Below are 15,089 nucleotides of genomic sequence, written 5' to 3'. Positions count from 1 at the left end.
TATATATATATATATATATATATACACACATATTAAACACATATTTTTATGTCACTTTGTGTACGATGACTTTAATGTGCATCAATACACACTGAGCGCATTCAATCGAATTCGCTATAAATGAACGCCAAAAATAGGAATTCATATATGCTTATAATGAATATTTTATTTATTATGTCAACTTTTAATTGTTTTTCTTTCTGACGATAGATTATTTTCGAGTGTCTATTTTGTCTTTTTGTATTTTGAGATATTTATTATAATCATGTCATTTTTTAAATATTATACGCACATATAGGTAATTCATTCTCTACGCAATTTAACGTAAGTTTTTTGTCTTTTTTATTGTGTAGTTATTTTTAGATTAACGAGCTGCGTAATCCGGTTTTATTTTCCTCGTAATATAAATATAAAGTGTCATTGACAAAATAATCTGTGATAAGATACTTTTGAATTTACAGCTTTAGATCATGGCCCCATTACGTTGTTGGCTGGTGACCATCCAAGTGAAGTATCTTGTAAAATATGAATCTGGCCGAGTTTCATCGACGTTATGTTCGTCAGGAGAGAAAAATAATTACAATATTTTTGACAAGATTTTGCGCGATTACCACTTATACTTGACTTTTGAATTAATATCTTGATTAGATATTCATTTGTGAACAGCTTGTAGAAAGTATTTTCACATTACGATATATTACGTTACATATAACGCGCAATATAAGAGAGAGAGATTTTCTCTAAAATACTTTCCGTATCTTCCGAGAATCTACTTCGTATTTGAAATCCTAGTTGTTTTTGTGCAACATAGACAATTCAATGCATCGTGTCGGATATTTGGAATTGTTAATGCGAAAATTAAATGCGTTTCTTATCTCGCATCAGCTACTTATATTTTCAAACACTTTACGAAGTAGTAATTGATGTTAAATAATTATGCTGTCGGAAAAAACACGTCTTTATTAATTATTATTCTGCTTACAAGAAAAATTAGATAAGTATTAGTCATCTTATACGTTTACAATTTTATTAATATATCGTTTTTTAATTGCTATATTTTTTACAAAGGCATAACATTTATAGTGATTTAAAATTATAATGGTTAAATTTAATTAAATGATTTTAAACAATCACATATTACAAATAAGATAAAAAATTAAATTATTCTTACAGTTTAAATGCATGTGCAAAAATAATATAATGAGTAGATGTGAGCAGATATTTTTATATATCTATTTTTTAAAATGTTTTTTTATTAACTCTGCTCAGCTGATTTTGTTACTAAATAATTAAATAATGTAGATTTGTTGAGAACGTTGAAATAAAAATATTACATTGATTAAATTACAATTTGTTAAATTATTATGTCGATATCAACATTATTCGATATCAATATCATCAATCATGAAAAACTTTTTGTAGTAAATGCAAGAAAACAAATTCCATTGCGAGTTTTCTATAGACTGATCATTCAGATAGTTCGGTAAATGTATTCAAATTGACTCAACTAATTGACTGTTTAGTTCTTCCGTCCAGTTCTTCTTGAATTTCCTGCAACGACTTGCCTTTAGTCTCGGGCATGCAGAAATAGATATACGGTACAGCAGTTACCAGTAACAAAGCATACACGTAGAATAAGTATTTTTCTGTGATTAAATTAATTAAAGGTTGATATGTCGATGTGGAGATAAAAGAGGATATCGCACAGATGATGCTGGCAAAACAGCCAGCTACGCACTTAATATGTGGCGGAAAAATCTCACCCAATACCGTGTTAGGTATCGAGACGAGGCCTATGTATATAGCTATTTGAAAGAGCAACACTGAGCAAACCGGCAGAGCCTGAAGAGTAGCGGGATTATAACCTGCATCGAGAAGTTGATATTGTATACCTAGACAGATTAGCGAGATCGTGACAGCTAAGATAGAGATGATCGTTAAGATTCGCCTGCCGAACCTATCAATTAAGAGCATAGAAAGCATGGAGCCAGCGATCCCGGTAGCAGTAACGATAATTACAATCATTGACGGTTTTATGACTGTCACTTTGGTATGTCTCAGAATGGTCTCCATGTAAAATAACACATTATTTAGGCCGCATATTTGAAGATACATGAAAAGTAGCGATACAAGTATTTGTGCTTTCCATATATATGGAATTTTAAATTCCTTTATAACTTCCGCAAATGGTAAACTCCTATTCTTTTCGAGAAAGAGCTTCAGTGTTTGCAGTTCCAATTCCACATCGCAATCACGGTGATACCAGAGAATTGAGGTTCGCGCTTTAGAATCCTGTTTAATCTTGACGAAATGATGTGGCGATTCCGGCAACCAAATGAAAATTATTATTAGTATGATGCAAAGAATCAAGCATATGGTAGCGCTCACGTCCATTCTTAAATACGCACCCATGATACTCATTATTAGATTGCCTATTGATAATCCGCTTACAGCTGCAACAAAGACATTAATTTTTATTAATCCTTATATAAATGCTTATATTAATTTAAACAATATAAGATATAATGCTCATGACAATCGATACTGGATTTTCGTATATAATGTACAATTTTAAGTGTCGCTGTGCGTACCTTAGCGCCGAGACACCATCAATGTCTCCAGATTAACAAGATTGATAGAAGAGGCATATACAATACGTTAGATATAAAGAGGTATATAAATTAAATTAAAAGAAAATGCAAATGTTTCGACTCACATTTCGAGTCTTCTTCAATGTGATATAAATTAAAAACGGATAATAATTGTTTATTAAAACAAAACAGATTTCTGAGTTGCAAATAAAAAGATTGTCAAGTGATTGTGACAATCTTTTTTGAACTCTGTTGATGATCACTCTGAATCAGACATTTGATTTATTGTTGTTGATAATCTATTTTTTCTCTTAAATCTTTATTCATTTGAATTTATACCTTACTTATTCATAAATCTTACATCTTTTAACTCACATAATAACTTTTTATTTGCAATTTGGCCTCATAGAAGAAAGCTAATGGACAATTTTTATGTTTCCAATTTACACTGTACTGAAAAGAACACGAAGCGTTTAATTTATATGCATCTTTACGTTTAACGTATATCTTTTCTATCAATCTTATTAATAAAGTTATGCATATGAGAAAATCCAGTGCTGATCTTTCTAAATATTCATTCTAACTGTTATATATCATTATTTGTTATTAATGCGATTCTATGCTCTTTAACTATTTAGAATTTTTTGCTTTCTCTTTTGTGTTATATCTCATCAATTTTATAAATCAAAAGTATTATTATACAAAAGTATTATTATGCAAATTAAATTGAATATTTATTGATTATTATACATATCAATTAATTGTTCAGATTTGCCATTTTATGTTTTCTTCAAATTATTCTTCAAACTAGTGTGATAATATTAATTTCATAATTGGTATTGTACAAATATAAATATTAATTGTTGATACTGTAATATGTACATATAAAATACATTTTTTAATAACAATTTAAAGAAATCATCGATATAATAGCGCATTGTCCAGTAGTGTATAGTTAGTTTTGTGACTATACATGGAGAAATGAAAGATTTATTTTGACACAATATACAGAGTGTATCAGAGTAGAATGAGTTTCTTGTCCTAGGAGAAAATTATTGATTTCACATCTAATTATATTGACTTAGCGATACAGATCAGATGCGAATTGTTGATCTGGGCGCACCGAGAAAAAGACACATTTTTATATTGTAACAATTTTCATAACTCAACATTAAATGTGCCTATTTTTGTGTATACTTAAACCAGCAGTTCATGATGTTATCCACGCATCCGATCTGTATCATTAAGTTAATAATTAGATGTGAAATCGATTATTTTTTCATAGGGTAAAAAACTGATTCAACTACTGTGATTCATTAAGTGTATTACATTAAGGTTAATTACTATATTCAGCAAAAAATTTACTAGAAATATTTTACGATTTATTTTTCGTTTTAGCAATAAATTAAATTAGCTTTAGAAGTATGTTTATATTTTTATGAACAAAATTTTTAAAATTTTTTAATAACAGATTTTGCTGTGATATAAAATAAATGTTTAAAACAGTGAAATTTGATCGCTTTTATATCGAATATGTGATATTAGAGATTTTTTTTCTATGATAATAAAGTCTTTTTAATATATGTATTTTCATATTATCGTGAACACAATCTAGTATCTCAATATCTATCAAACTTTGGAAGGAATATTTTGCTTTAAAATACGTCCAGATTATTGAGCTAAACTTCAAGTCGAGTCTCAAACCGAATCTAGAAGCGAACTTCGAGCCAAACATTGTGAGCATCACATGTATATTTAATCAGGATTAGGAAAGTTACTTTGTAAAACTAACTAGTTTTTGTTATGAGATGAAAAGTAACACGTTACAATTACGTTATTTAAAAAGTCAACAAGTTTACTTTCCAACCACTTCTCTGTTAATTTTTCCTATTTGCATTGCTATTTGAAACATAAGAATCTATACATTTTAAAAAATTGTATACATTTGTAATATTACTAAATTATTTTATTTATTAAACGTTTAATTACGCGATCTATATTATTTACAATAAATTAATATATATATACTTGGAAACAAAATTATGGGATCAATATTAAGACATTTACATATTAAAAAGATCCTAGTTTAATTTAAACAAATAAAAAACAAACAATCGCTACCATCCAGTCTTTCAACTAGAGAGTCTCACTCTATAATGAGAGAATAGTCATTGCTTCACAATGATTTCGATCGAACAACAATGTACTGTAATTATTTTTCTTCGGTCTATAATTAATGGCTAGCAATCTACTGTAATAATCGTTTATTCTTTGCTGAAGAAGACTAAAAAATTAATCGAAACATGTACTTCCATTTTTGATATAAAACTTTTTTTAAAAAACAAACTGCGTCGACAACGCCTATTTCCCAGTTGCATGTTTTTTATTTATTTATTATTAATTTGTTATCTCGAATTTAGTTTAATATTGTTACTTTGTTAATATTAATATTTACAGACTGTGATGATTATTACTATTATCAAGGATAAAGATATATTTCAATCAGAAGAAATAATCATCGATTGTTCACTTTTTATTTTAATCTTATATATTGATAAATAAACAATATTAAATGAAAATCGATCAATGAGATTGAACATACATAACTGAAAAATGTCGTATTCGGTCAAGACAGTTCTTCGTGCCTAATAACATTTCTTGTGTATTTATACAATTTCCAGTTCAAGCAAATTGTATGCTGATTATTTGTCGGTCTTGAAACACAATCCTAAATCGAAGCTGGAGTGTTCCATCGGATTGTGTTTCAAGACCGACAAATAATTGGCGCATAGTTTGCTTGAATTGGAAATTGTATAAATTCGCAAGAAACATTATTAAGCATGAAGAACCTTGCACAACAGAATCTTGATCAAATATGATATTTTTCACTTATGGGTTGATAAATAAGTTTAATGTAACATAATTATAAAAGTATATAGCTATTAAATTAATCAATTAGTTTCAAAAAATGTAACTAAGTTAAGTTACAGTTATAGATGTAAAAGAGAAACGAAGTAAAGTTATAATTATTAAAAAAAAAGTATCCTAACTGTAACTTCGTTGCAAGTAATGATTTCCAACTCAGTATTTAATTGCATAAAATATACAATTAAAACCATAATATAATTTATTGAAATGTTTGCGATACTTACGAAATTTTTTTTGTCAAAAGTTGTCTTTAGGTTCGATTCAAGATTTGGCTCAAAGCTCGGTTTGAAGTTCGGCTCGAGATTCAGCTCGAGATAATCTGGACGCATTTTTTTATGATGTAATCATCCAAAATAAGTGGAATCGTTGGCCGGTTATCATTTCAAAATATCCAGCACTTTCATACTTTTAAAATGCACTGCATTTATCCACGAAGATTTACACACGAACACGTAGCATACCTAATGCAACTAGAGCTCCGCGAATGGAAGGATCCGCAATTTCGCCTAAGTAAAGTGAGAAGCAGCTGTACGTCTTTCCTAGACTGATGCCAGCTAGTAACCTGGCTACATACAACCATTCCACTCGATTAGCCACAATTATAAAGAGCCAACAGAGAGTTATTGGCAAACTCGTTATGAAGACCGATGTTTTAGCACCGAGATAGTTAACGGCAACAGAACCAGAAATGGCGCCAATTAGCCTGCCTAGGTTCAATAGAGAAACTACCCAGGAAGCCTCGTTCATTGTCATGGGGATGTGAGATTCGGGTGAAGTCAGATATGCGATATACGGTGAGCTCCATAACGATATCAGTCCCATTTGTAATTGCAGAAGATTGACTGAAAAAAATTATCAGTCGTTACTTATATTTACATGTGGTCTAAAATAAAGATTTTTAATATTACTTATATTTATATATTTAATGTGAATTATTTTCTTTATACATAAAGTCAAGTAAATATTTTTTCTCATCTATAAATATCAATATATTTTAAAAACTAAATTAAAATATTTTGATTAATATATTTTTGATATTGTACAGAATACATACCTCCGATACCAGCAATCCATTGAGGCCATTGTACTTTTTTAATTTTCTTTTTATCTTCCTCATGATCCATTGTACTCTTTCTGTAGACTGCTTGTGACTGAGCCTTTGCGGGATCCACGCTTCTCTCTACAGGAAAAGCGACGAATCGTAAATGTCGTTCCTTGGAAATAATAAATAATGATCGATGAATAATGCAAATATTTTTTAATGATCCGTTATTTGTTAAGTATGATTTCATCCGTAGAACTATAGAACTAGTAATCTTCTTATCATTTTTGTCATTCATTATTCAAATTATTTACATATATTTATTACTTAAATTTATAATAGAATAAAAATTTATCAAAATACAAGAATATAATAAATATATTACTAATTACAATTAATTAATTATGTTACTTTAATGTGTACATTAATGTGTACATATACAATATATTTCTAATTAGATTAAATGATTATTAATAAAATTAATTAATTTTTTATTAATTTTTAGGCTAGTTTTCTTTAACTTATTACATGTCATATATACATACATATATTGTTAGAGGAAAGTCGCTGATATATTGACTCTTAAAGAGACTTCCCCTTATTTCTTAGAAACTAAATACATTTTATTATTGATATAAACATGTGATAGAAACAAACTGCAAATGATTATAAATTTTATTTATAAGTTTTAATTATAAGTTTTTGCTTCTTTAATTTAGATGATTAAAGAAATAAAAATTTATAATTCATACAGGGTGAATCAGAGTAATTGAATCAGTTTTTTACTCGATGAAAAAATTATCAATTACATACCTAATTATTGACTTAAATTGACATACAATACAAATCAGATGCGTAGATAATCGTACTGATTTGAATACAGGCACATTTGATGTTGAGTTATGAAAATTGTGGATATTAAAAATGCACATTTTTAATATTCAATGCGCCCAGATCAGTAATTCGCACGATGTACCCATACATCTATTTTGTAATTTGTATCTCTAAGTCGATATTCAGGTGTGAGATCGATGTATATTTGTGTATATATTTGTAGCTTGTTTTTACATAAAATCATGTGATCTTTGTAGTGAGCACGTGTCGAGATTCCGTGAGAAAATGATGGAATAATTGATTTGCATAAAGTCTTCAATAAAACTCACATACTTGGACACTTATTATAATGAGATGCGCTCGCGACTTTTCTATTTTGTATATGTACTCTGTTTGCGTCTTAACATAAGTTAATAGCGACAGTTAATGATTGAGACCGAAAGAGACGTCTCCAATGGACAATATTAATTACTTTTTCTGCATTATTTGTGGCAGATGTTATATAGAGTTTCCTTTTGCTGATCTCGACAAGATTCTGTTGATCGAATTGTGTTTTATTGTTAGTATTGCTTCATCCAAATGCGTAGCTCTTGCGTAGCCTCTGTAATTTGGTAATCTTTACGCAACTAGGAAGACTTTCATCCTACTTTTATACAATCTTCCTAAAGCCTGTTCACGATTTCCGCATCAAAGTTATATTTTCGCAATCTTCTGGAAAATTGTTTCGTAATTGTTGTTATCCTGCAACTGCTTGTTGATTATTACTAATATATTTTCTAAATACAATCATTCAGATTCTAAATTTAACATATCCAGATAAAAACGAATTTAAACGAATTTTTTTTTAATTTTACATATTACAGTTTTAAATTTGTTTTATCTTTCTTTTTCTTATTTTTCTTATATTATAGTTTTAAATCTTATATTATAGTTTTAAAATCGAAGTGCAACCTGGTACCTATTTGTGAGACAGACTATAAGCTAACTTAATCTTTATATAGTGTTGCGTTGTAGTGTCAAATTATAGTCCTCAGAGAGCTGGAGGCAATCCTGTATTTGCGAAAAATCCACTAGAAATAAAAATTGCGTTACACGTTTACAGAGCATAAAGTATATGCACAGTATTGTATAAGGTATTCTATTTTCAGTACCTAGATACAAGTCTTTTATTTTTAACATAAAATTTCCGAATAAATTGCATTTTGAGGATAAAATAATGTCTTTAACATTATTTTGATGTCAAATGATGACAGTTTGCTTGTTAGGTATGATCTATGTAGGTACTTCATATATCTGCACGTAATATTTACTCATATATATATATATATAATATATGTGTAATTATACAATACGTGCATATAAATTTTAATTTCATGCTCTGCAAATATGTAACGCAGTTTTTTTTCTGATGGATTTTCAGTAAATACAAGATTGCCTCCAACTCTGAGGACTATAATTTGATATTTAACACTATAATACAACACTACATAAAGCTTAAGTTAGCTTATGATCTCACAGATAGATACCAGTTTACACTGCACTTCGATTTTATATTTAAAATCATATTATAAGAAAAATAAGAAAAAGAAAAATAAAAGAAATTTGCAAATATATAAAACGATGTAATATTATTAATATTACAATTCACTTATTATTTAAATTATGCAATTTGCAAAAAAAGATTATAAGAATTTTTGCATTTGTAGAATTCGTTACTTACATAAATATTCAATAAGTTAACGTAAATAAAATAAAATGAAGTAACACTTATAAAGCCATTAATTAGTTTTATTAAATAATTTATTAACATTTACTTATTATTGAAAAATGATATAATGAAATATGAAATGCTCGAAATTAAATAAATTAATAATGTAAAAACCCGCAAAAAGCCAACACAGTACTAAAAATGTAAATAAATTTATTAGAATGATAACATAAAAAAGAAATGATAAACATTTTGATCTTAATTTTTTAAATTATTAATACAATTTAGGTAACGGTTTTTAATGTTAAATCATATAAAGTTGGAATAGAAAAGTTGGAATAGAAATCGTAATCAAAATAATAAAATATATGTAACATTCACACTCTGTATAACTTGATGTAATAAATTGACTCAAAAATATCGGGATTGAATTTCTAAATATGATAATTTCAAAATGTAATACAAACTTGTGGCAATTACAAAATTGCCTTAGTGTAGGAAAGTATCTAAAACTAAAAGATTAAATATAGATATAAGTACACAAGAAATGGTATCTAGGTATAAATATAAAAAGACGTCTGCTTAGTTGCCCCCCCCCCCCTCCACTTAATCAAATTTAAAACGCACGGGCGCAATATCATATAATATAATTTCAAAAATTATTACATCAATACTATTATGTTCCTATTTTGACCAAATATCTCAAATTTTTAAATTAACTCTAGCGAGATATATATATATATGATTCATATATTGTATGATTAAAATGATCCTTAAAAGATTTGATCAACAATTGTGCCAAATTAAATATGCAATATAATTTTGCAATGTTAATTTTTTATTGTAAAGAACTCTAGTAATATACATCATTTACATAAAAGATCTGATATGTATCATTTGTATGAAAGATTTGATATCGACAACTGACACCAAGTTAAATTCTAATATATAGTTCGTTTTTCCTCTTTTTTTTTTTCACATTTAGAAGATAATAAAAAGATAAATTGTGCAAGAAATTCAGCTAAGGCTGTATTCAGGAAGCTATATCGACAATATCATGACATTCTATTTTTATCATTCATTAGACATAAAACAATAATAGAATATAGAGTATGTTTCGAATTCGAATGTATAAAGCATTTGATGCATTATTTGTCCTTGTTCATATTAAAGAAGGATAAAACATCGTGCTACCGATGAGATACTGTTAAGAACCGTCAATCCTTTCCATACAAAAAGGGTCTCGAGAGCTCGGAAATAATTGAACTCTGATATTATCAACAATTTTAGTATAAATTGATATGAATTTGCGATTATTAACATAAATATTTGAATATAATATTTTATATATTGCTGCAAAATTATGATTTTTTTTTCTCTACAGTTATTATCTCTCTGTTGATAATCAAATTCAAACGATAACATTAAAATTATAATTATTATTACAGTAGTTTAATTACTTATTGCTTTTATAAGTCCGGAAAACCAATTTGGTGCGCAGTTCAAATGACTACAGATATGATATATATGCATGTACGTACATATATAGTAACTATATATAATTCACATTGAATTATTTAGCATTAAAGCACGTATAAATACTATATATGTACGTACATGCATATGTATTATATTTGTAGTCATTCAAACTGCGGTCGAATTGGTTTTCCAAACTTATAAAAGCAGTAGGTAGTTAAATTACTATAATAATAATTATGATTTTAATGTTATTGCCTGAATTTGATTATCAATAGAGATAATAATTGTAGAAAAAAAAATCATAATTTTGCAACAATATATAAAATATTGTAGTATTATAAGTATGCATACTCTTATTTACATAATAAAAAAATCAACAATTTAATGATATATTATCCAAATATTTATGTTAATAATCGTAAATTCATATCAATTTATATCAAAATTGTCGATAATATCAGAGTTCTTCAATTATTATTATTTTCAGGTCCTCGAAGCTCTTTTTGTATGAAAAATTTGCTCAGGATTATTGGTTCTTAATAGTATCTCGTCGGCGTGATGTATCATTTTATTCTTCTTTAGCATTCGATGAACAAGGATAAATGATGCATCAAGTGCTTTATGTGTAATTCGGAACACGCTCTATATCCTATTATTGTTTTACGTCTAATGAATGTAAAAATAGAATAACACTCAATAGTGCTGATATTGTCGATTTCGCTCCTTGAATGCAGCCTAAGCTGAATTTCTTACAATTTATCTTTTCTTTTATTTTCTCAATGTGAAAAGAAAAAGAAGAAAAACGAACTGCGAGAATTTAACTTGGTGGCAGTTTGATATCAAATCTTTCATATAAGATACATACTAAATTTTTTGTATAAATGATGTACATTACTAGCTTTTTACTATACAGTAAAAAATTAACATTGTATTAACAGAATTTAACTTGGCGTCACAATTGTTGATATCAAATCTTTTATATAGATCATTTTAATCATACAATGAATCATATATACATCTCACTATTCTATTTATCCCTAGAGTCTACTAACTCCGGTTTCCCCTACGTTAGCAATATCCCGCAAAAAATTTTTATATGGATTTAATATAGGCTTAATATAATTTAGTTCAAATTTTATTAAAATTTAATAAAATATTAAATAAGATTTTAATAGAGTTTGGTTGGGAGTACAAATTAGTTCGGTCCGTTTCCCTAAAGATTGCTGTTGTGAATAGTTCATAGTGACAGCTGATTTTGGCGGTTTCAGAGAGTTAAACATCTGCTAATAATATTCAGTTTATAACTTTGAGTTTCATACAAAAACCTTGATTTTTATTGTGTTTGAAATGTCGAATTTTGTGTTAACTAAGCAACATTTGCGGGAAGTTTTGATTTTTTGCTTTAATTGGAAAAGTGCGGCTAAAGCCCATCGAATGCTTGTTGAAATTTATGGTGACACTGCTCCAACTGATAAATCATGTAGGGAATAGTTTCGACGTTTCAAGGATGGAGATTTCAGCGTTGAAGACAAGCCTCGCTCTGGACAGCGAAAAAAATTCGAAGACAGAGAATTAGAGGTATTACTCGAAGAAGATCAGAGTCAAACGCAAGAGGAGCTTGCAGAATCATTGGGAGTAACTCAACAAGCCGTTTCTGTATGATTGAGAGTCATGGGAATGATTCAAAAATAAGGAAATTGGGTGCCTTATGAACTGAAACCGAGAGACGTTGAAAGGCGATTTTTCACTTGCGAACAGCTGATTCAAAGATAACAGAGAAAAGGTTTTTTGTACCGGATTGTGACTGGAAAGAGAAGTAGATATTCTACGACAACCCCAAGAAGAAAAAATACTATGCTAAGCTCGGTCAATCGTTGCCATCGACCTCAACATCAACACCATGGCCGAACATTCATGGTTCGAAGATTATGATCTGTATCTGGTGGGTCCAAAAGGGTCTTGTTTATTCTGAGCTGCTGAAACCTGGCGATTCCATTATAGGCGATCGGTATCGGCTACAATTGATTCGTTTGAGCCGTGCATTGCGAGAAAAACGACTGGAATACGAGCAAAGACATAATAAAGTTATTCTTCTTCATGACAACGCTCGGCCTCATGTCGTTAAAGTCGTAAAAAAATATTTGGAAACGCTCAAATGGGATGTTTTACTGCACCCGCCGTTCTCCTTCTGGTTGTTCCAAAGGATGCAGCAAGTCACCGGTTCACTTCTTTCGTAGAAATCGAAAATTGGCTCTAAAATTGGATCGCCTCCAAAGACGAGTCATTTTTTCGAGAATGGAATTCGAAAATTGCCTGAGAGATGGTAAAAGTAGTAGACAGTGATGGATAATACTTTAATTGATTTGTTCATTCATTTTATTTTTGAAATAAATGCACAAAAAAACGGACCGAACTAATTTGTACTCTCAATAAAACCTTATAAAGATTTAATTTGGATTACATAAATATCCATCTTAAGTTATTATAAGATTTTTTATTAAATGTTTATATAGAATTTTTAAAATCTACCCATATTTTATCTTAACATGAGCTTATAATTTCTTTATACGTTGTGTACGTCTTTTAGTTTTATCAAAAAGACAAAAAAAGACATCTTTTTATGATTTCGGAAAAGTGAAAAGTCAACTAAAAGATATCTTTTGTATTATCGAAAAGATAACATAAAGAAGATACCTTTCCATTATTTATTTATATCTTTCATCACTTACCCGCGAGCAGTAGTATGCGAGATCTCCATCAAACGGACGCGGTGGAGTTCAATTTCTCGAGTTTGAAGATCATACAAGATAGAATAAACGGTACAGCATTGTAAGAAATTTTATGTGTGTTCTAATGAGCTCTAATAAAATATTTTTTGAAAGCAAGTGCCCAAAAGGAATTATGATAAAAGATAGTGACTCTTAACACAGAACATGGCATATTACAGCAAATATTGCAGAAATGGGGGATATAGTGTGCCTTCCAACAAGCGACACAAATGAACGGTGTGACACAATGGATTATATCCTTGTTATTTGCCAATGTTAAATAAAGATGACATGATCACTGTGTCGCTTGTTGAAAGGCACACAATAATATTTCGTTTAAATTTTTGTAAAACCTGATTCGGGAACCTGATATGTGTTATTAAACGTTAATTATATATACCAAAATATAAAAACTAAAAGAAGTCTTAATTTAGTCATTTTTTTTTCTTTTAGTCATTTAGACGACTTTGTGCTCTGTATATACAAATACACGTATAAATTAAACCATATTAAAATTTATTAAATATAAATATATTAAATACAACTTATTAGAAACTTATTAAGATTTAATTAAATTATATAAATTGGACTCACATAAGGTGATAAATAATTTAATAAAGTTTTATTAAATTTAATAAGTTGTTAATATGATCTAATAATTAAAAGATATATAATATAATACAACATATTGACATTTATGAATCCACATCCTTGCTTTAAGAGGCCATAAGTTGTAAACTGTAAGTTGTAAGTGATGATATATTGGCTACAGAACTTATGCTTTTGGGTCGTAAGAATTGAGTTTTGCTCAATTCGCTTAAGTCTAACGACTAAGCCTAAAGACTGCGCAAAAACTGTTTAAAAGACAGAAAAACAGTTTAAAAGATAAAAAAAGTTTAAAAGATAGAAATTATTATTACTTAATCTCTTTTGATTTATGATTTAAGGCTTCTACTCTTAGGTTATATAAACTCTTTATATGCATTCTTTATTAAATCCATAAAGAATTTATAAGACTTTTATTAGCTCTTTATTTAAAACATATTAATTTTTTTGGAATGTTAACGATACATAGCAATATTGTGTGCAATAAGTGGCAATACTAGAGGTGATAGATGTATATGAGAGAACAGATGATAACATTGCATTAATACAATTGTGTTTATAAGAGTCTTGTATTACATTGATGTGCTTATTTGCATCGAAATATCTTTATCATTTAAAATCATTTTAATTTTAGATTTATCAAGTATACATCCGGCATTTAATCTATTTTTAAACATATTAGAAGAAATATTATATTCTACCAGAGAGAAATCTGATAGTGGTCATCCTGGCCTTTTTCGTGTATCTAATCTCGTAGGATAATGTACACGATTTTGAAGTTCTCTTCTCTTGCTATTACGTGGGTTAGATAAATGCGAACAATTAAAATTTGATTGTTTGTCCTTGTTTAACCAACGTGAACATTACTGATAATAAACAATCAAAACAAAATTAACAATACGATAGCAATGCTGTCACACAATAAAGTGTGTTGTATTGTCATAATTAGCAATCATTGTTTTATTTAGTACATTAGTAGTTACATTTTTTTTGTAGTAGTGGTTGACTTCTCGAATTTGTTAAAATATCTATTCTTATTTTTAATTACTGCCATATATATCTTAGATATTTTATTATTTATATTAATTTTTAATTATTATTATTAAATTATTATTAGGTATTTTATTTTAATT

General features: G+C 28.3%; 2 protein-coding genes across 14 annotated transcripts in view; one reads left to right on the top strand and one right to left on the bottom strand.

The window, feature by feature from the left end:
* LOC108693768 (disks large 1 tumor suppressor protein) overlaps positions 1 to 15,089 on the top strand; it is a 678,647-nt gene that overhangs the window by 52,572 nt on the left and 610,986 nt on the right. The window lies entirely within an intron of this gene.
* On the bottom strand, positions 1,504 to 6,643 carry LOC108693771 (facilitated trehalose transporter Tret1-like). Its single transcript, XM_018202906.1, has 3 exons — positions 6,574 to 6,643; positions 5,981 to 6,361; positions 1,504 to 2,453 (listed from the first exon to the last, which is right to left on the bottom strand). Exons 1-3 carry the CDS (start codon positions 6,641 to 6,643, stop codon positions 1,504 to 1,506), a joined length of 1,401 nt encoding a protein of 466 aa, XP_018058395.1.

Source organism: Atta colombica, unplaced genomic scaffold, assembly GCF_001594045.1.
Source record: "Atta colombica isolate Treedump-2 unplaced genomic scaffold, Acol1.0 scaffold97, whole genome shotgun sequence".
NCBI classification, from domain to species: Eukaryota; Metazoa; Arthropoda; class Insecta; order Hymenoptera; family Formicidae; genus Atta; species Atta colombica.
The sequence above is the reverse complement of the archived record's forward strand: the minus strand, read 5'-3'. Positions and strand labels throughout refer to the sequence as shown.

Excerpts from the sequence above, each read along its gene's own strand:
- LOC108693771 (XM_018202906.1), bottom strand. The coding sequence starts at position 6,643 with ATGGATCATGAGGAAGATAAAAAGAAAATTAAAAAAGTACAATGGCCT. Across the intron at positions 6,362-6,573 it reads ATGGATTGCTGGTATCGGAG|TCAATCTTCTGCAATTACAA; the intron begins GTATGTATTCTG and ends AATTTTTTTCAG. Across the intron at positions 2,454-5,980 it reads CGGAGCTCTAGTTGCATTAG|CTGTAAGCGGATTATCAATA; the intron begins GTATGCTACGTG and ends TCTTTGTTGCAG.